The sequence below is a fragment of the Brassica napus genome, chromosome C3, assembly GCF_020379485.1.
Source record: "Brassica napus cultivar Da-Ae chromosome C3, Da-Ae, whole genome shotgun sequence".
Classification (NCBI taxonomy): domain Eukaryota; kingdom Viridiplantae; phylum Streptophyta; class Magnoliopsida; order Brassicales; family Brassicaceae; genus Brassica; species Brassica napus.
Window position 1 is genome coordinate 69,522,310 of NC_063446.1, and position 21,371 is coordinate 69,543,680.

Here is a 21,371-nt window from a genome sequence, read left to right on the forward strand (position 1 = left end):
TTCTCCATTTTTTTCTCTTCAGTAAAAGATACTTGATCTAAAGTTTTCCACAAAGGAAAACATTCGACGTCAAAGCCAGGAAAAGCCAAAACTCACATGCCACAAAGAGACTGCCGCAGAAGGTGAGACTCTCACGTCTCATCCCTGACTTCAAAAGTATATAAAAATAAGATGATCACTATTTTTATTTATGATCACTATTTTACATGAGTGAGTTCAATGATACATATATCTGCTTGATTCACTCATCAGCATTGATTCAAAAGTCAGAGCTTTGATGGATATACAAACTAAAGAATTAGAATCTGCACATTCACAAAAAAAAAAAACTGAACGGGTCAGTCCATACAAAGTCTTTCGGTACAAACTCTTCACTGCAGTAGTTTCAATGACTCTTTTCACATCACCTCTGGAGCTCTGTAGCTATCTGAGCTTTGGAAGAATTTGACTCAATCTACGTGTTAACATAATCGCAAAAGGCATTCATGTTCTTGTAAGGATTTCCTCTAGGAGAAGTGAAATCAAAACCCTTAAAGCATGGCGATTTCATCAGTGTCGCTGAACAATCTTTGATGACAACACTCTGCAGTTCCTGGTGCTGGCATTAAATTGGCTCAACAAGAGAGAAACTTGCTGCTGTAACAAGTGCAAAATCATAGAAAAAATGAACATCCCTTTCTGCAGAACAGTGACTGAAATTTTGCATCAAGTCTTCTAATATACATAAGTAAAACATTGCAATATATTTCTTGTGATGTTTACGAGTAACGAGTGAAACTGCAAGACATGCGTAGCAAAAATGAATGAGTTGATAGAGAGATTCATAAACAAAAAGAAGATTGAAAAAAAAAATTACCATTTCAAATCACCTAAAAAACTCTGAAATTTACGGAAAAAAATCAATCAAATTATATATGGATTTCTGTTTTTATTTTACAATTTTTATCATAATCACTCTAATAACTTCAAAATCACCTTAAAACACACCAAAATTAAAACACTCTAAAATCTTCAAAAAGTTCTAATTCAATACAGCCCTCTAAATTCTCTACGGGGATTATAATTATAATTCAGTATTTAATATATCTTCAACTTCTAATTTAGATTTTGTCCATAGATAATACTCTCTCTCTCCGTTTTTTAATAAGTGTCACTTTGACATTTTTCATACAATTAAGAAAATGATTGAAATGTATTTAAGCTGTTATTAATTACACCTGACCGATAATATCTCATATAAATAAAATTAAATAAACAAATATCAGTTATATACTATAGTTCTCTAACTGTTTGTTCAATATATCATCATCATCAATGTACAGTTTAACATTTGTCAAAACTATGCTATTTGAGAACAAAACCTTGTTAGTGTAAACTTATAACATTAATAGTTCTTGAAAAAGACAAGATAGTTTGTCAGACAAGCATAAGCAGCTAATTAGTGTAACATATATATTCAAACTAATTAATGGGTAGCTCCACAAATACTTGTCAACAGTGAGAGACATATGAAAATGTACATTTGAACGAAGGTGAACAATACATATGGAAATTTTGAAAAGCAGACCGTAATTTAAGAGAAGATAAATTATGTCGGACCGTAAGAGCATGCCCATCTATTAGATGCACATGTAGTATTTCAAACAAAACAAATAATAATATGTTTATTTGATTTATTTTTAATTTACAAAGAAAAATAAAATCAATCAAAGATTGACATGTATGAGATGATTTAGCTAGGGTTATACATTCGTCAACTAGAAAAATCTAATCAACTGGAAAATAGAATTAGAATAATATATCTAAACCGGTGGTTATCTCCACAAATACTTGTCAACCATGAGAACCATGTGAATATATAATTTTGAATGAAGTTGGACTACGTATGGAAAATTCGTCTAAGAAGGAGATATACTAGCAAACAACTTTTTTTCTCAGCAAGCACATGCATATAAGTATATTACTTAAAACAATGCAACAAGCGAGATATTTGTGTGTGTTTAGATGTTCAATTGTTATTTGTTACAATGAATAGGCAAAGTCGGTCTCTGATAGAAACTCATGAAGCATGAACTTTTAAAGGCTAGTAAAATTAAATAACGTCTGAGAGCTAATTTTCCAATGAATATTGGCTTAAAATGTTTAAATATATGAAAATATGTATGAGAAGCCTTGGTTTCGAAAACCTATAGACAAATTGTTTCTGGCATTTAGTCTGCGCATGACACCGTTAGTACATCATGATGTAAAATAAGAATCTCCAAATTAGTTAACATAAGAAGCTTTAGCCGATTCAACCATGACTCAGTTTTATTTGGTTCGGTCTTATCAATCGTGGATTTATAGAAATTGAAAAACGGATCGTAAGAAACTGAGCTGCGCCTATAAGTCAACGAAACAAAATATAAAACCCATACGAACTCCGTAGACTCAGCTTATTCTTCCTACTGGCTGGACCGTTTATGTGGCAGCAGCTTCTCTTCGGTTACGTATTCCGATTTCTTAGCCGAGGTTTGATTCGACCCGGTTAGGAGAAATAACCGGATTTTACTAGCTAATTTGTCCGGTTTAACAAAACCGTAAACTAAACCGTTTTTTCCAGGTTATACCAAAGCAGACAGAGAGAAGAGCAGCGTTCGCCTTTCTGTGGTGAAGAAGGTAGGAGCTGAGACTTTGACGCCGGAGCTGAAAGAGAAGCTCAAAGTCTTGTGTTCCGGATTCCAAAGTCGTGATGGGCAGAAAAATAGGATACATATATGATATACCTCTGTGTGACTAAGTTATCAACTTTGGATATAGTAAAATAGGATTCATGTACCTCTGTGTGACAAAAGTTGTCACAACACACGCTCTCCGCTGCATTGACAAAGCAGCAGGAATAGACGAGTACCTTCTTAAAACACCAAAAAATGGGTACAAAAATGGGTCTTTTTTGGAAAACCAAAGTGGAGCAAAGATACGCTGAGCTAGGTTAAATGGAAGTAGCTTTCTTCTCTCTAGAGGATGAAGGCAAGTTCGAACAAGGGTTCAAAGACTTGAATCTAGCTGCGAAAGAATCTCCTAGGGAATCTCATAAGGAAGCGAGAAGAAAGATGCATGGAGATAAAGGCGGAGAAGAGAAGGGTAAAGAAGAAGCTTCTCTTGAAGCTGGAGGTCAGAATCACATCAAGATGATCATGGGTGGTTAGATGTTAATGCTTAGAGTGCTGGATTTCTTTTTTTTTTATCCTGAGTTTCTTCAACGTTACATATTTTACATAGTTGTCGTTTTCTTCCGATTCTGAAGCCGTTGGTGACATTTCAAATCTCTTAGGAAACAAAGATTATAAGAACAACTTTTCTTATTAGCTTTAGAAACTACTCAAAACTAAAGCTCTCAATGTTTCACTCTTAGATCTTATGGAACACCTCTCCATTAATCTATATTTATATGTTTCCTTATTGTGTTTATCTTAACATATTAAACATCTAATAATATGTTAAGTTTCCACAAGCTTGGAATTATCCAACATTCACCCCCTTAATTCCAACTTGAATTAGGGAGATCAATTTCTTGAACTCCGATTAAGCTTCTCATTTGCTTGAACATAATCATCAAGTAATCCTCCTTCACCACACCATGGTGTGCGAATCCACCCATTGGATTCACATCTTTCTCAAGGTTAGACCGGATGCTCTCCTCGTTTCTGTACCGCCTCTTCTTAGAATTGGCCCAGTTCTTGTAGAACCTTCTCCCGACCTCTTCACTTAAGTTGCGATGAGTCTTGTGGCTGAAGCTCACTACGACGATAACTCTGGTCACGTCCGCCATCTTGCGTACGCGAGCTCTGGTAAGGATGTCGGCCTTCCGCTCAACACCTGACGCTTTTATCTCTGGTTCGTCTTCAGCTTTTAAGATCTTTAACCTTGACTCCATTGGTACGTGCGTTGTGTTACACGCTTCCATCTTTGTGTCACACACTCCTACGTGAGTCGTGTTACACTCTTCTATCTTTGTGTCACATACCCACGTATGTTTAACACCAGCCGATCTATTCACAAGCTCACACGTCTTGTTTCTTGTGATAGAATCCACCTCGGCTGCCATAGCTTCAACTCTATTCTCTTCACAGAATAAATTGAATTCGCCTGAGGCAAACTCTCCTCCTCTATCGGTGCATCCTAGATTGAACATAGCTGAGACAACCTCTCCTCCTCTATTGGTGCAACCTAGGTTTAACACAGCTGAGGCAAACTCTCCTCCTCTATCGGTGTGAAATCTTTTGAACCGATAGAATGCCTCACGATGATTTGATAGCGTTGGTGGTGCGATTCGTCCACACAAATCTCCAAGCAATAATCCCAATGGCTTTGATATACAAACCATGGCCTTAGTCGGGAATGAGTCTCTGATTTGCTTCCCTGTGAAACATGTGTCACACACGGCTTCTTCGTGTGTTACACTCGGTAACGAGTGTCTAATCTGCTTCTCTGCTAGACATGCATTACACACGCCTTCTTCGTGTGTTACACTCTGCATTTCGACGATCATCTCCTTCCTCCTCATCGACCAAAACTGGTAGTTTGTTGATGACAACATCAGACAATGGATGGATGTGGATCCAAAGTCTTTGATGCGTGGCGCAGCTATAGTCACTTCGGCTATCTGCTTCCGTGATCTCTCCTCCTGTCGCCAAGAACTAAGCTTCACCTTAAGCTTAGATTGAGTCTCCAACATGAGGCTCTTTAATGATGGTAACGGCCCAACCTGGCTCTGATACCAATTCAAATCTCTAGAAACACAAAGGATTATAAGAACAACTTTTCTTATTAGCTATACTCAAAACTAAAGCTCTCAATATGTTTCTCTCTTAGATCTTATGGAACACCTCTCCATTTATCTATATTTATATGAAAGACAATTCTCTTTAACATGTGGGATATAAAAAACACAAACTTAACCTAAATAGAAAATTTCTTTTCCTATTGTAGGTTTCCTTATTTTGTTTATCTTAACATATTAAACATCTAATAATATGTTAAGTTTCCACAAGCTTCGAATTATCCAACAACAAATTCACTGTGTTTATATTTTCTGTTGTTCGAAATTTTAGAAACTTCACTAACAGAAAAACAAGACTACTGGTTCAAAAGTAAGAGATATGAACGATTTGTAAAGACTATAAAGTTGTCTAAAAAAAGCTAGGATAAATTTGTGCAACTCTTTTGTCATCCAGATAAAGTCTACCTCTTTGACTGCACACGTAGATGAAGTTGCGGCTCTATGTAGGTTAGGCAGTAGATTTTCTGGCCGGTTATATGATTAGGCTATTTATGTGACTCTAAAATGAATGGAGAATAATTTATGTTTTTAATTAATAAGAATGGAAAGCATCAGTATTATCTTGATAATATGGACATGATAGCCTTCCATGCGTTGTCCATCCAGATAACATACCATATGCTGGAAAATCACTTATTGTCCACATTAGTACTGCCCGCATTTGAAAGTTTTCTTTACACGAAACATCGTATGTTTCAGCACCTTGAGCCCATAGTTGTTGCAACTCATATATTAGTGGCTGAAGAAACACATCAAGTGATCTCTTAGGATGCCCTGGTCCGGGAACGAGAATCGAGAGAAACAAAAACTCTCGTCGCAAGCACAAGTTTGGGGGTAGGTTGTATGGTGTAAGAATGACTGGCCATAGAGAATACTGTCTTCCACTCTTGCCAAACGGGCTGAAACCATCAGTACATAATCCAAGGTAGACATTTCTTCTCTCATACGCAAACTCGGGATACTTTGATTGGAAATGCTTCCACGCTTTTGCATCTGAAGGATGCCTGATCTCACCATCTGTTGAGTGCTCTGCATGCCATCTCATTGGTTGCGCTGTGCGTTCAGACAGATACAACCTCTGCAACCTTTCCGTCAAAGGCAAATACCACATCCTTTTATATGGCACTGGAACTCTTCCACTCGTATCTTTATAACGAGGCTTTCCACAAAATTTGCATGTAACCCGCTGTTCATCCGCCCTCCAATAAATCATGCAGTTGTCGTTGCATACATCTATTACCTGATACGATAAACCAAGACCAGCTACGAGTTTCTGAACCTCGTAGTATGAACCAGGAGCTACATTATCCTCGGGTAGAATACCTTTTACAAAATCAGCAATCGCATCCACGCAGTCTTCAGCCAAATTATAATCTGTTTTAATGCCCATCAATCTTGTAGCAGATGATAAAGCTGAATGACCATCTCTGCAACCTTCGTACAATGGTTGCTTTCCAGCATCCAACATATCATAAAATCTCCTAGCTTGTGCATTGGGTAAATCTCCCCCTCTAAAATGATCATTTGCCATCTCCTCAGTACCTACACCATAAACTACATCCGTTTTAATTGGTTCTTCTAATCTAACCGCTGGCTGAGGTTCGCTAGTACTACCATGTTCATAATCAGTTTCCCCATGATGATACCAAATTTTGTAACTTCGTGTAAACCCACTCAAATATAGATGAGTCCAAACATCCCACTCTTTAATAACCTTTCTATTTTTACAATTAGAGCAAGGACATCTTAACATACCTGTTTTTTCTTCCGGTTGTCGGTGAACTAACCCCATGAATTCGGTTATACCTCGTTGGTATTCTTCCGTAAGCAATCTCGTGTTCGGATCCAAATGAGGTCGATCGATCCAAGAACGAAAATAATTTGAAGAAGACATGTTTTTTATGAATCAAATTCGTGTGTAAAGAGAGTAAGAGGGAGGATGAAGATATGGAGTGAATGAAGAGGAAGAGTGGTGCTTGTATTTATAGTTGAAATCCTGCCGACAGACCGAGAAAATTCCGGCGGAATTCCGACGGAAACGGCTAGTTCGTCGGAATTTCCTCGGAATTTTTAAAATCCCCCAACGGCTAAAATATATCCTCAGAATTCATCGGTTTTTTCCGAGGAATACGTTTTTCATCGGTATTCCATAAGAATATTCCGATGGATTAATATTTCCTCGGAATTCCGTCGGTATATTCCGAGGAAATTCCGAGGAAACCAAATTTTGTGTTTCCTCGGAATATCCTCGGAAATTCCTTGGGATATTCCGAGGATTTCATTTTCCGTTGGAATGTCCGTCAGAATACCGCTGTTTTCTTGTAGTGAAAGTGATATGTATGCTAATAATTTATGTATTATCTTTTATTTGAGCATAGTATATGTGGCAAGAGAATCCATATGATTTGAACCATTGAAACAACAGTTGTATAATACAACAACAATATATTGAAGTAAGAGGGAGCAGGTAAAAACTATCATTTGAAAACGTAAGCTTTTTCTTTTGATTATGTGGCAAGAGAATCCATATGATTTAAACCATCATTTGGAAACCACGGTTGTAATACAACAACAATATATATTGAAGTAAGAGGGAGCTGGTAAATACTATCATTTTAAAACTTAAGCTTTTTGTTTTGATTATATATTATATTACGTTATCTTTTTGCGGAGATTATGAATCGCCACTTGTTTTCAACAGAAACTAAGCAGGAACAATTGTTGAACGGCTTAAGAATGCTCAGTTGGATATACTTCGTTTCAGATGTATCGAAACACACCTCTGACTAATGTGGCTTTTAACGTAGAGAAGATGTCATGTACTGATGTAAATTGTTTAGATCGTGTGATAGTTATCAGGATCAAATCGTATTGGTATGAATCGCATAGACATCTCTAGAATAATCTTTGTAAAGAGAAGAGAACAATATGTTTGATCTATTACTTGCACACGTATTTGTATAGTATTAAATAATTTTTAGTAGACCTTTTTTCTTTCAAGCTGCGTATATAAAACGAACCTTAGTGATTAAATGACAGGATAAAAATATCAATTAATCTAAACTTAGACAAATTCTTTAAGATCGTTTGGACTCGTATTTGTATACTATTATGTTATTTTATAGTTAACCGTTATTCTTTAGCGAGTACTGCGTAATATTAAAAAAGAGGTAAGCACTACAAATATGAAACAGTAAATTCCGTAAAAAAACAAATGGTAAAGATGCTCCTGAGACTTGCAAACTTAGTCACCTGAAAATGCAAGAAGATGATCCAAGCAACAAATATTCTTTTTCACACAATAAATTTAAACTAAAAAGTCTAGAAACAACGCCAATCCATACTTTTAGTTTCCCAAGCTGCTTGCTTTGTCTAGCTAAATTTTTGATCTTATCAGCTTCCGGAAACCATTACTGCAAACAAATAATGGTGATTATCATTTGTTTCAGGGAAGAAACTATCCTTCCGAGTGATACATATATATCTGTCTTATACTCTTGTAATCAAATTTTTTTTTAATAAACTCTCAAATTCGAACCATATACTCTGGATATGACCTTTAAACTGTATCCTGTCACAAAATAAGAAGATTAAGAGTAGATAAAGATTTAAAATTCGCAGCAAGAGAGATGAGATGTCAGTAGACGCAAATCTAACGTTTCAAAGCATAATTGCATCTTGTTCATGAAATGAACTAAAGCGTATTTGTTACCACCATCATATATCAAGAGAGACTTGAGAGATTCTCAAATCTCTGAAACTTTCAGCAGAACCACATCACCAATACTTCTTTTTTTGTTTTTTATCAAAAATATAAGTCTACATGTCCTAAACTCAATCTCTTCGATAACTTACGGGTATGGGTTAGACCCGGTTATGGAAGATGAAGAGTTTCTTAAGCAGACATCAACTGATAAGTCTTTGAGAGATGGAGACAAAGCAACCCAAAAAACGGATCGTAACCGGTAAAAAATCGAGACATGGCTGATCGAGTCCTCTTGCTTCCGGTGTTTCTCCCTCTCCGGCGAGAACTTCCACACCTTGAACAGTACTCTTCCGATGGCCTTTCCTGAGAAGTCTCCAGCCAAACACATTAAAGCTTCCTTGAACAAAAGGCTTGGAGTGAAGCATAAGGAAGGTTCGATCCATGAGGAGGGAGGAGGCTAGACTTGAGCAGTCGCACCTCCACGGGGCAACTGGCCTTCAGATCAGAAAATAGAACATAGGAGATGAGAAAAAAAATTCGAATGATTGATCTCTAATGGCGTTGTATCAATGCAGGTTGTAACGCCTGCGAGGAGATGAATCGATATCGAAACACACGAAGAGATGAATCGATACTGAAGCAAACGGATCGACATAGACGCGACGATCAGGAGACTCGTGTCTTTGATACTCTCATCACAGACGGAGACCGTCTTTCTAAAACTCGTTTCTTTATCGCCTCTCACGAAGAAGATAATCTGTTTCTATGGGGCTGGGTATTAACTTTACAAATCTGAGTTAAAAAAAAAAGATAGCCCCATAAGCCCATATAGAATCAAATTCAAAGAAGCAAAATTCGATAGCCCCAATGCTGAATGTCTGAAGCCCGTCAAATCTATTTCGAAGACGAACAAAAAGCAAGTAAACTAACTTAAATGGACACGTGGCAGGTTCTTAGAAACTCATATTCTTATGTGGAGGCTTAAGGAGATAGTTAATTCGTTTTTTATAGTAACTAGAGATTTTACCGCGCGTTTTATAGTAACTAGAGATTTTACCGCGCTACGCGCGGTTTGTTTGTCTATAAACATTAAACCTTAGATTAAAAAAAAAATATAAGTTTGTTTTTTTTAATATTATATCATTTATATGTTTCGATATATATTTTTGTTTGAAATATCATTAATTTATGTTAACATATTAAATGTCTATATTAATCTTTTCGTAACCATTTTTAAATCTTTCTTAAAATTTAAATACTCTACATTTAATAAAATAAAAAAAATTCTATCATCTTATGTATATTATATATTTTCTTATATATCGTCTGATTGATTTTGAATTATTTTTTGAAGTATAGGTAAATAACCTTTATTTCATATAAATATATAATTTTATAAATGTGTAATAATTTTGAATACTTAAATCTGTAAATTTTGATAACCAATAAAATGATTCAGCAATTCTTTAAGTTTTGAAGCCATAATTTATTTTCAATATTAAACTTTTTGGTATTTATTATTTTGTAAATAATTATTTGTTATAAAAATGTGAAATATGTAGTAGATTTCAATATGAACAATTCTGTATTTAGTTACTACATAAAAGGATATTGAGAACCATTAACATATTCACAGATGATCACTTATTTAACTAATCTTAAAAATTATCTCTTAATGTTAAAAATTCTTAGGTGTTGAGTTTCATGATACAATTTTGTTAACATATTCTCTCTCTGTTAGAAAAAATCAAAGGCGTGTACGAAATCGGAAACATAATATTGAAATATGGACACATACCTCTTCATCAATCATCAGCATCTCAAGGCCGAGAAAGATGCCTCCTTTGAAATTATTTCGAGCTCTCCAGAAATAGATTAGCTTAAAAAGCAACTGGGAATCTCCGGGTCCTGATGAAACCTTACTGAAGAAAAGTGGGGAATGAATTTGGGTGGTGGTGACTGCCGTTTGATTTGCCATAAAGCTAGGAATGGATTTGAGGATCTGAGCAATAGATTTTTGGCTCGACGAGACATCGTTATGATTGAGTAAGAGGAGGGATGTGGAGAGTTAGACGCCGATTTGTCTAGAGGAGTAATTAAGTAGCTTTAATTCGTCATTATAGCAGTCGCAGGCGTTATACAGAAGAGATAAGAAGACAGTGAGTTCTGGAAGGTCTTCTGTAGACGTCGTAACAAAATTAGGTTGGAGTAAGAAGATAACAAAACAAATGGGTCATTAAAGCTAGATGGCCTATTACGCAGCACAGATTCGTGGCCCAACAACTTAACATCCATGATGACATTGACAAACAATTGGTTGCGAATTTTTTCGCTGACGTTGACAGCTTAACAGGGTTTCATATTCTCCTTTTAATAGCGTAAGATAGATATATCAAATTAGGAAAGGACATTAATGCTTAAAGTAATTAGGCTTATTATTTATTGCAGTGTCATTTTTTTGTAAATAAGTTGTAAGCTTTAAGGTGATTTCGTATTTGTACTCCTCATTTAATCCTCCTTTAATAAGATAGATTTCTTGGTAAACGTTCATAAACCACGACCGTAATTAAATTTTAGTATTGACATTATATTATCAATAATAATTTCCGAACTATTATAAATCATCAAATCATACACTCTTTCCATTTCTAAACCAGAATTGATTTTAGAAGTCAACATGATTCCATAATCAGTGCAATTAGCTTAGGTGTATGTTTCATATACTAAATATCAACATGTTAATTATGGGTTATGTTTCATAATTCATTAATTTCCCTAAAATCTAGTGTATACCTGAATTGTGATTCCAGTCTGTGGACTAATCAATGGTCTTATTACTTTTAAAAGTAGATCACCACAAAGCCTCTCCCATGATGAGACATAAACCTCAATACTAAATGGTTTGCCTAGCCTTGAAGTAAGTAAAATTTCTAATTGATCTGAAAAGGAGGTCACCACATAACAAATATGTATTAGACTTGAATAACACTACAAAATTAGGAATTTTTTTTTTTTGAATCTTATTTATTAAAAATAAAAAACGAATATATGTATTCTTTGTAGGTTTTAGAGTTTCGTGATTAAAATTTAAAGAATAATATTTAAGGAATAAAAGTTGGATTAGAGTTTATGAATTAAATTATCTTTTTTGTAAACTAAGTGTTATTTTAACTGCTCATTCAATATATCTTCAACAATTATACTTGTAATATCAAGATGACATTGGGGAGAAAAAACCTCAACTGGAAATCTGTTCTACTTGAGAAACTAAACTTTGTCAGTATGAAACTTATAATAAAAAGATAAGATAGTTAATTAGAAAAACCTAATCAACTGAAAAAATGATTAGGGTGCAACTGAATTGTTGATTTTTACTTTTTAGAATGAGAAGATATGGAATGGCTTATTCTATTAATTTCAAAAAAAAATTACCATTTGACATTCTAGTAATGGAATACTAATTTTATGAATTCCACAAACATTCCAAAAAATAAAAAGAAAAACATACCAACACATTACTTTACAATTTTGATTATGAATGAATGGAATGAAAATATTTAGTTTTCAAACTAATTTCAGTCATCTTATTCCATCTATTTGATTCCATTAATTTTATTTCATGTTACCATTTACATATATATTTATTCTGGTGGGTATCTCCACAAGAACGAGAACCATTATCATGCAGTGAAGATGCAGCGAAAATTTTATGGAAAACTGAAATAGCAGACGGTAGTTTAAGAGGAGAAATTAAATTGGGCTACGAGTGAACGAAAAAAGCCCAAAATAAACCAGAAACTGGAAACGACGTCGTGATCGCCAGCTGGAAAATGTCGACTCTGCTTTTCTTCGTACTATAGACCGTTTGTGGTCGGGTTCACTTCTCTTCGGTTAATTTTGTAACCGAGGTTTGATTCGAGCCGGTTAGACGAAGTGGCCTACCGGATTTTACTGGCTAATTTCTTCCGGTTAAAAAAAATCGGAAACTAAACCAATTTTTTCCAGGTTATACCACAGAGAAAAAGAGCAGCGTTCGCCGATAGGTTTCGCGATCTGTGATCTTCGTCGGAGAAACGAAAAATGGCGTTCAGAGGGAAGGAGATGATGAAGAAGCTGGTGAAGAAGGTCGGAGCCGAAACTTTGACGCCGGAGTTGAAAGGGAAGCTCAAGGCTTGTGTTCCGGATTCCAAAGTCGTGATGGGCAGAGCCAAACGCGGTTTATACGCTGGACGCCATATCCAGTACGGTAACCGCGTCAGTGAAGACGGTGGCAACAAGTCAGTCTCTTTCTGTTTCCCTCTCTATCTCTCAGTCTGAAGGATGCATTTGCTCTAGATGAATAGCTAAGTGTTGGCTTTTTGTAGGCTATGCTTTCTTGATTTTAGGCTTCTTAGATTCTTGAAATTTAAATTTTGATTTGTGTTTGAAACTTTTCAGTAGCTCTCTGTGTCTTAACTGATTAGAGCGACTCAAGGATTCGTTGATTCTATGTCTCATGCCTTTGTAAAGATTCTCTCTTTTTGAACAACGCATACATATAGTGTGACGAATTTATCCACTTTGGAGATAGAAATGTAGCATTCTCGATCTGATTTCTTTGTAAATGGAATGATCATACATGGATGTGAGTTCATCCATGGTTTTGAGTGGAATCGTGTGTCTTATTCATAGACTCGTAAAGAGTACTTGTATAGTTACATGTGTACAATAAAGGAAGGGAAATATATGAGGAGTGATGAGAGCAATCGAAGATTGTAATGTGCACAATCACAGAGATATTGACACATAGTGTTTCTATATTGAGTCCCTTCTATGTTTCTGAGTTGTTTGCTAACTACAGTATTTATTAATCTCTTTTGTGGTGTAACTTGCGGACAGGTCAAGAAGATGTTGGAAACCGAACGTTCAGGAGAAGCGATTGTTCAGCTACATATTCGACCGCCACATTAAAGTCAAAGTCACAACGCACGCTCTACGCTGCATCGACAAAGCAGGAGGTATAGACGAGTATCTGCTTAAAACACCATACCAGAAGATGGACACAGAGATGGGTCTCTTCTGGAAAACCAAAGTGGAGCAAAGATACGCAGAGCTAGGTCAAATGGAAGTAGCCTTCTTCAATGCAGAGGACGAAGCCAAGTTCGAACAAGGGTTCAAAGACTTGAATATAGCTAAGAAAGATGCTCGAAGGGAAGCTCGTAAGGAAGCTCGAAGAAAGATGTATGGAGATAAAGGCGGAGAAGAGAAGGGTGAGGAAGAAGCTTCTCTCGAAGCTGGAGGGTCAGAATCACACCAAGATGATCATGGGTGGTTAGAAGCTAATGCTTAGAGTGCTGTCTGGCTTTTCTTTTCTTAATGCTGAGTTTCTTCAACGTTTTGGATTTTTGGAAGATGAGAGAGGTAAGGGATGTTGTTGTAGGTTATAGGTTCGATTCCTCCCCTACGAATCCCATGATTAAGGTTTTAGCTTTGATCAATGTGGAACATAGGTCTTGTAATGAGCGGTTTACACCCTCCTTTGGAATTTGGATCTCTAGATGCAATAAGTGTTGTTGAAGAAAAACTTGCAAAAAGACCTTCGAAGAGTAGCCTTCTGCATATTCTCAACACAATGTATTGAGGACTGTGAAAATAACTTTTTCATTGAAAGGAGAAAACAAAAATATAAATGTAAAAAGTAAAAAGTGATGTCAATGCGTTTACAAGCTATATCAACTCTGAACAATGGCAAGACTATGTTTACATACACAGGCAATACAGCAGCTATTACATGCTTGTTTGTTTGTATCTTTCTCCACCAAAACTTTCTCTTGATTCCCTTATCAGCCTGCGTTGTTACACAGAGCTTGAAACTCAGCTGGGGTGGCCAAGTTATTAATGACCTTACAACAACACGTATATTTCGTATTCATATACAGTGGCCCGAGTCTCTGGCTGCAGGACATAGATGTGTCTCTCAGCCATCAGGTCCATCATGGTATCCAGCAGTTTTGGAACCGTCTTGCTACCAAAACCACTGGCCCGTTTCTTTGAACCAGAGCAGCTTCCTCAGACAATTTGCAAATATTCAACATCACAAACATTTGAATTTCACACCCCTTCTCGTTCCTCAAACGAACGCAATAACATTCTCTCCCGAAGCAATGGCCAGTCTTCGCCAAGTTGAGTTGGATTTAGCTCCATTGCAACTCTAAAATCAAGCAAAGACACCGAATCCTGCTCTTGCGTTATGCCAGACAATTGGTTGCCAGTTTGTATCTGCAAGCTATTACTTGGCCACACTCCATTTACAATCTCCTCTCTGCTCCGTCGTGACCGAGCTCCAGACAAATCAACGCATGATTTGATCAGTTTCTTCAGGTACACGTCCAAAACGTTGCGCAACATACTAGAACACTCCGCTGAAACCCCTCCAAGACCATGTGCTGCTGCAATATTCTCCATCCGCTTTCTCAGCATCTCTGCGTCTGATAATCCACCACTGTCATAGCAACTAGTGACGTCAGCCCTGGTCGAAACTGGAACTGTTCTGCGGGTCCCACCGACGCTAGCTGCGCAAAATGGTATCCCTAGAGGTGCCGTTACAGGACCCTTGGAAACAACCGATCTGCCTCGCTCACCTTGAGCTTCATCATCTACGCTGACTGGAGCTGCGGCCTGACCTTTATCCGGTATCTTCAGACCTCTTTCATCAGAATATAGACTTGATCTATGATAAGCAAACGGACCAAAGTCCTCGTTCTCAGTGTTTCTATTACCAGTTTTGTCTTGTCTACTACAAAGTGGCTGATGGTTTGGACCAAGTGGACTAGGCCTATCTCTGATTGTCCCCACACACGCTCCAGACCGAACCTGAGGTGACACCCCATTTGACCGAACATGATCATTCCTATTAGGTCCGTCTTCTTTCCCAAGCACCAAAGATTTGTGATGTGGTGGTGGGGATTTAGCAAGAGATGCATTTCTCAAGATGGAGTGAACCAACTTGTTGTGTAGAGGAAGATTCTCCCTCCCCAAAAGACGGTGGCATGACTTATCAAACTCGCTCTTAGTAAGCTTCTGGCTCAGAAACCTACCCAAGTAGTAAAAGTACCTTCTTGATCTCTCAACCCCAATCTTCTTCACAATATGCGCTTTCAGCTCGGCCAGATCAATCCTGGGAGGATCTTCAGGACGTTGCATACTTCTCTTTCTTCTTCTAAAACCGATGGAAACAGTCAGAGACGCACCCTCTCAGCGTCTAGGTTATCTATCTTTCACACCAATAAATCCAACTCATTAACTTATTGTAGCTTGTCAAACTCAAACCCAGGAGCATTTCAAGAACCTAGCTGAAGCTTTTAGTGTGAAGCCAAATCTCATCTTCCCCAAGAGATCACCATCTACTATTCAGCTTACTCCAAAGAAGCTTAAATCTCCACCTTGGCTGATTCAGTATAAGTATATATATTACAAACCCTAACTCAAAAAAAGTTACCAAATCAATCAAAAATCAAGAGCGGGTGAGAACACGAATCTGCATTTTTCTCTTTTCCACGCCCAATTCAGAAGCTGAGAAGTCGAGAATTACCGGAAATTTTCAGCTGGAGAAATTCGAGATCAGTGGAGTTGAGAAAACTTCAGAACAGAGCAACGAATTGATGAAGAGCAATGAGAAGCGGGACCCAAAGCTTTGTAAGACGAGAGGAAACAAGTGTTTGGAAGATTGAAAATTGAGCAACTTTTTTTTTTTGTTGTTGTTGCTCAGATTGACCTGAATTCGAATTCAGACAAAACCCGAACAAAAGAAAAAAAGTATGTAACTTTCTTCTTCCGACCAAACCAGTAGTGTTTCTTCTATCGGCTTGTCGGATCAATTCTTGGTGGGCTTGTTTGTATTGCTCTCAGATTTGAATGTCTGAAAGTTTCGCTTTCTCTGTGTGTTTTATTACCCTTTCGATCGCGCACTGCTTATTGGGTTTTGTTCGTTTTCTTCTTCTTCTTCTTTTTTTATTCTGTCTGTTTTTTTTTTCCCCTGCCTCTGTCTTGATAAAATTTGCCTATTGTGTTCAAAAAAAGTTTGTTTCGCTGCTCCTACAGCTTTTTGTACTTTGGATTAAGTTGACATAAGAAATGGGTTTGAAACTAGATTGAAGCATTCATCCATCCATCCTCCAGTTTTCTTTCTGATATGTGAGTAAATAAAGTACATCGGATCCGGTAAGAAAGTATTATATATGTACTTAACACACAAATGAGAATGAATATATAAAGATTGAAGATGAGTGTGCAAACTTGAATTTCTCAGCCGTAGAATGAAACCATTACAACACAAACATTACCGATTCAGAAATAAAATAAACAGAGACACAGTTTGACTACAAAAAGAAGCTAAAGAGATAAGGAAATGACAAAAGACCTTTGGTAGAGAGAGACAAACAGTGTGGGATTGAAATCTAAAAGAGATGTCTCACATACTCCTCCTACTGCATTGGGTTGTTGTGTACAGAGCTCTTTATTTTCCCCGTCCTTTCCCTCGACCTCTTCCCCTACCCCTTCCCCTTCCTCTTCTCGTGTACGCCAGGACCTTGCTAGTATCCGGGCTGCTACTTGCCGAGTTTGAGTTCGGTAGAGACTGGTCTCCTGGGAGCCACTCTTCTTCACGCGAGGCACTCGAGTCGCTGTTATTGTTTTCATTCTTGTCAATCGTGCCATCTGAGACATCATCAGGAGTTTCAGCTACATGCTGAGAAGCCTCCGTTTCATCTGGTGGTTTGGGTTTTGGTTCACCTTCCATAGCCACTGGTGAACTGCAAAAAAAAAAAAGTAAGGCATTGTTTATGTCATCTTATTATTATGTCAGACCAACCCATACAAAGGAGCTTGTGTTTTCACCTAGGTGATGAAGATGGGAAACCGTTAGAAGCAGGATGTGCTGCCCCTACTTCATCAGCTTCTTTTGATGTTTCGAACACATCTTTTGGGATACAAAAGTTCCCAATTGGATCCAAAGTTGCTCCAAGAGCCAATACAGCTGCATTTATAAGAGTGCAAGTAAATAAAGAGAACCAACCTAAACATCATCCAAAACCAATGGTAGTTACAAATCCAAAGTGTGTTACCATTTGTGGTGCCTCCAATAGTCGAGCTAGGTTGGATCAAGCCGTCATTTACACCGGTTCCACTGTCAAACACGGTTGAGATGCTAAAGAATATGAATACACTGAAAAAAAAGAGGATCTGACAAGAAGAAGAAACGTGGTACAAATTGTGTTTATGCACAGTAAAAAAAAAACCTTTGAGGAGCGGTTGTATCTTCAGATGTCTTGACTCCTTGTGTGGAGATAAATGTATTGTCCAAAACAACTCCACCTTATAAGTAGAAATTGAATCCATCAGACAGACTTATATGATATCAAACACGAGGGAGTGAATACAAGGAAAGGATGAAGGGAGAAACTAACGAGATCTAACTCCAGTTTCTTCAACGTCTTGGTTAGCTTCCGTAGTCTTCAATCAAGTAAAACACACAAGGAGGGAATTAGGAAAGGAGATTAAAATTCTTTTTTTTTTGTCATAGAGAGACATGGTGTTAAGAGTGCTTGGTACCTGATTATGTTCAGAGGTCGGTATGGTTGACTCTGGTGGAACCCCGCTTTGTTCATTTCGTAAAGCTGAAAGAACAGGAAGCAAAATTAGTTACAGCTTCGTTTCATGTTGTCTATTGCTGAAAAAACTGTTTCCACATGTAAATAGAGAAAAAAAATACCTTGGATACCTCCATCAACATAGGTGATATGTTTAGGTTCCAACGGTGCTACACTACTTGGGGATGCAGTTTTAAGCATTTCCTCTGTTGCTTTAGCTCTGACTTTACGAATTTCATCTTGAATATTCCATGACGGATTAGAACGGGATCTCCTTTTCATCTGCAGTTTTGGTACCAAAAAAGTCAGAATGCATATTCATAACTCTAGAGAGCCTCTAGAAGTACACGCTCGTATGCAACTTTTCTTTTGGTAGATGAACAAAAAAAAACATTTGACCATAAGAAAAGTATGCACTGCACTGCATAATACATTGGAAAGCTTTCTGATGTACCTTGGAAGAGGATAAGTTTCCAGCACTATAAGGAAATGGTGTCCCTTCATTAAGAAACTGCATCCCTGCTGGTAATGGTGACCGAAACTCTGAGTTGTTTGCAGTCGGAGATCCCCACGGCAGACGAGATCGCATATATGACCTGGCCACGTCCACAGGCGATCCAGCACCGTCTTCAGTTGCCTGGAGATTGAACATAATTTTGCTGGAGATGGTGATGTTTTTACTAAAGCAGTGGTAAAATGGTGAAGATGAACAATTCTTATGAACTAATTCCAACGGATAGACATACTCATAATCATTAATCAGATGGAGAGAAAGCATGACACTGAATTTTACACAGGCAGAAGATTATCTCGCAGCACGTAATGACTCAGGGAAACAAAGACATGAGAGTAGAGTTTCCAAAACTTACTTTGGATTTTGAATTGGATGCTGATTTCTTCTCTTCCAACCATCTTTTTGCTTCCATGACAGCTTTATTGGACATTTCACCCACATTCACCTCTAGAAATAAAAAGCAAGAAGGTGTTATCACATAGACTAATCCAGTCAGATTTCACAGTCTACCATCAGTTACATACCACTTGCCATGCCATTGTCACTATGCCTCCCATCATTAGAAGCGAGGACATTGGGATGATCTACAACCCTCGCCTTGATGATATCTATTAATCTATCTCCCTCTTCCCTGAAACCACATAGACATCATTAAACAAATGTCACATATATAATATATTTTCAATATATGGCTAAGAAAGCCAGACAATTCGAAATACCTTGCAAATGTTTCTTGCATGAGAAGCTGCTCAATTACACGCTTAGAACCGAGTCTTTGGATGGTTGATTGCTGGGCATTCACAAGGTCCTATTAACACCAAACACACATCATACTCAGTGCACATAAACTTAAATCATGCTTCCATTAATTACATTGTTGGAAAACGTTAACTTTGTGAACTTTACTTCTACGAAACCATCTACACATGCGCAATAAAAGCTCGAACCAGTGAAAAGGTAGACTTAGTACCAAACTACCAAAAACTTAAACTACAATCTTCAACAACACCAACCACTAGACAAAAAGAGCTGAATCAATTATGTGAAGTGTGAACCATGGATTTGAGAAATCGATCATAAGAACACTGTCTCTAACCACGTTCAAAACATTGACATAAACGACAAGGGTGGTTAGTAACTCTACCATTGTTTCATCTTCTGCAAACTCAGTGATGTTCTTCTCAACATCCCCATCACCTTCAATATCTGAAAACAAGGAGGAGACCATATGAAACTACTTCAAAAGAGAGAAACGAAGCCGCAAAGCTGGCTAGTTTTCTCAATCCAGAACTACATTATATATGAAAAAGCTTAGAGCTACATTCTCAATTCAGACGGGGCATCATGATGGGTCAAACTTAATTGAATCCCTATATGAAAAAGCTTAGAGCTTGAGGATTAATATAAAGTAAGTAACTTTAGCTAAAATAGAGTAACAGTACTTCACCAAACGCTTCACCAACCATTATTGAAGGAAAGAGAACAAAAGGAGAAAGCTTTTAATCAAAATTCAAAATTTGAAACCAAACGGTAAGTTTCAGATTCCGACCAAGGTTTCAATCTTTCAAACTAATCTTGTCTGAGCACAAATGAATTTTATTACACACTGTTAAAAGTGGGAAGCTTTGAGTTAGACAACACATACCTGAAGACGAATCCTCACCCTCCGAAGAAGATGAGGAAGACTCAGAGAAGACGACGGAAGAGATGAATTTCCCGGCGCCGGAGGCAATGGCGGTGGCAGGTTTGTAAACGAGCCTGGAGATCCAACTAGGGTTTTGCTGAGGAGGATCCCGAGATCTTGGAGCAGGGCGGTCATACGGCGTCCTGACGACGGAGGTCCGGCGTGGTCGAACAATCTTGCCTCCGGTTCGAGGCTGACGTGGACCGGCGTAGCCGGAGACGGAGTCCATGGGAGGAGGAGGAGGAGGGAGAGAGTTCGTTGAGAGGAATTAATCGGAATATTAAGGAATTTGGTCGTTATTTGTCGTCTTGTTGTTCTCCTCTATTTTTTTTTTTATTATTGGGTGAAAAGTTAGTTTCCTATATTACAGGCCAACTGTTAAAATTTATTTCCTCTGATAAAATTTAGCGAAGTAAAAAAATTACTGAAATAATAATTCTTTTCTGTATTTTAAAGGTCAGGTTTTTATATTAGAAATAATAAATTATTTGTGTTTATTTGTTGCCTTTTTTCAATCAATATTGCACCATTCATATTTTTACACTTTAGTTTATATTTAAATTTAAACAAAATACATTAACAAAAATCTAAAACATCAATTTTTAAATATAAATAAAAATATAAAACATCATTCTTTTAAATACGATGGGATTAAAGTTTAACTATAATCATTAACAATGAATATTTTTTTTTGAACCACAATTAACAATGAATCATGGAAATCATTAACAGTGAATCAAAATTGAGTTTTTAATTCATGTGGTGGGATAGGTTTCAGGTTAAAATATTTGTGAGCTTAGACCACCGTTAACGTCAGTTCTTAGACGATGATTAATTTGGGCTCTTAAGGTGGGGTTAAGAACCGTTTTTTAGTTTTTAATTAAGAAAAGTTAAGAACAATCTCTTAAATAAGAAATATAAGAGCCGGTTCTTAGCCGAAAAATGTAAAAAAAAAAAACAAAAACAAAAAAAATGTCAAATCATGAGTTAAGACCATCTCCAATGGGGATTCTTCCCAT

At 37.1% G+C, this 21,371-nt stretch overlaps 3 protein-coding genes, 1 long non-coding RNA gene and 1 pseudogene across 6 annotated transcripts; 2 read left to right on the forward strand and 3 right to left on the reverse strand.

The window, feature by feature from the left end:
- The first annotated feature begins 2,462 nt into the window (after positions 1–2,462).
- On the forward strand, positions 2,463–3,202 carry LOC111203875 (annotated as a pseudogene).
- A 4,653-nt stretch (positions 3,203–7,855) lies between these two features.
- Positions 7,856–12,284, reverse strand: LOC125583476. Its single transcript, XR_007320510.1, has 2 exons — positions 8,678–12,284; positions 7,856–8,235 (listed from the first exon to the last, which is right to left on the reverse strand). It is a non-coding gene; the product is annotated as an uncharacterized LOC125583476 (long non-coding RNA).
- Positions 12,285–12,521: 237 nt separating this feature from the next.
- BNAC03G67590D lies at positions 12,522–14,101 on the forward strand. Its single transcript, XM_013830429.3, has 2 exons — positions 12,522–12,805; positions 13,407–14,101. The coding sequence occupies exons 1-2, from the start codon at positions 12,609–12,611 to the stop codon at positions 13,855–13,857; spliced, it is 648 nt and encodes a 215-aa protein (XP_013685883.1). The 5' UTR covers positions 12,522–12,608; the 3' UTR covers positions 13,858–14,101.
- A 43-nt stretch (positions 14,102–14,144) lies between these two features.
- BNAC03G67600D lies at positions 14,145–16,620 on the reverse strand. The gene is made up of 2 exons (XM_013830428.3): positions 16,099–16,620; positions 14,145–15,954 (listed from the first exon to the last, which is right to left on the reverse strand). The coding sequence occupies exon 2, from the start codon at positions 15,708–15,710 to the stop codon at positions 14,619–14,621; it is 1,092 nt and encodes a 363-aa protein (XP_013685882.1). The 5' UTR covers positions 15,711–15,954; positions 16,099–16,620; the 3' UTR covers positions 14,145–14,618.
- A 142-nt stretch (positions 16,621–16,762) lies between these two features.
- On the reverse strand, positions 16,763–20,654 carry LOC106390044 (protein KAKU4). Of its 3 annotated transcripts, none has more exons than XM_048750457.1 (13): positions 20,314–20,654; positions 19,813–19,874; positions 19,388–19,476; positions 19,193–19,299; positions 19,024–19,115; positions 18,609–18,791; positions 18,334–18,436; positions 18,117–18,181; positions 17,972–18,017; positions 17,804–17,879; positions 17,630–17,691; positions 17,403–17,541; positions 16,763–17,317 (listed from the first exon to the last, which is right to left on the reverse strand). In XM_048750457.1, exons 1-13 carry the CDS (start codon positions 20,579–20,581, stop codon positions 17,023–17,025), a joined length of 1,587 nt encoding a protein of 528 aa, XP_048606414.1. In that variant the 5' UTR covers positions 20,582–20,654; the 3' UTR covers positions 16,763–17,022. The 3 variants fall into 3 exon arrangements, with proteins under 3 accessions (XP_048606414.1, XP_048606413.1, XP_022555893.2); XM_048750456.1 differs by having other exon boundaries at positions 18,298–18,436; XM_022700172.2 differs by having other exon boundaries at positions 18,277–18,436; positions 20,314–20,653.
- Positions 20,655–21,371: the final 717 nt, after the last annotated feature.

What these genes read in the sequence shown, in the direction of transcription:
- BNAC03G67590D (XM_013830429.3), top strand. Translation starts at nt 12,609, where the DNA reads ATGGCGTTCAGAGGGAAGGAGATGATGAAGAAGCTGGTGAAGAAGGTC. An exon ending in AGTGAAGACGGTGGCAACAA is followed by an intron (nt 12,806 to 13,406) that starts GTCAGTCTCTTT and finishes ACTTGCGGACAG; the next exon opens with GTCAAGAAGATGTTGGAAAC.
- BNAC03G67600D (XM_013830428.3), bottom strand. Translation starts at nt 15,710, where the DNA reads ATGCAACGTCCTGAAGATCCTCCCAGGATTGATCTGGCCGAGCTGAAA.
- LOC106390044 (XM_022700172.2), bottom strand. Translation starts at nt 20,581, where the DNA reads ATGGACTCCGTCTCCGGCTACGCCGGTCCACGTCAGCCTCGAACCGGA. An exon ending in ATGCAAGAAACATTTGCAAG is followed by an intron (nt 19,300 to 19,387) that starts GTATTTCGAATT and finishes ATGTGGTTTCAG; the next exon opens with GGAAGAGGGAGATAGATTAA. An exon ending in CATCCAATTCAAAATCCAAA is followed by an intron (nt 18,792 to 19,023) that starts GTAAGTTTTGGA and finishes TTCAATCTCCAG; the next exon opens with GCAACTGAAGACGGTGCTGG.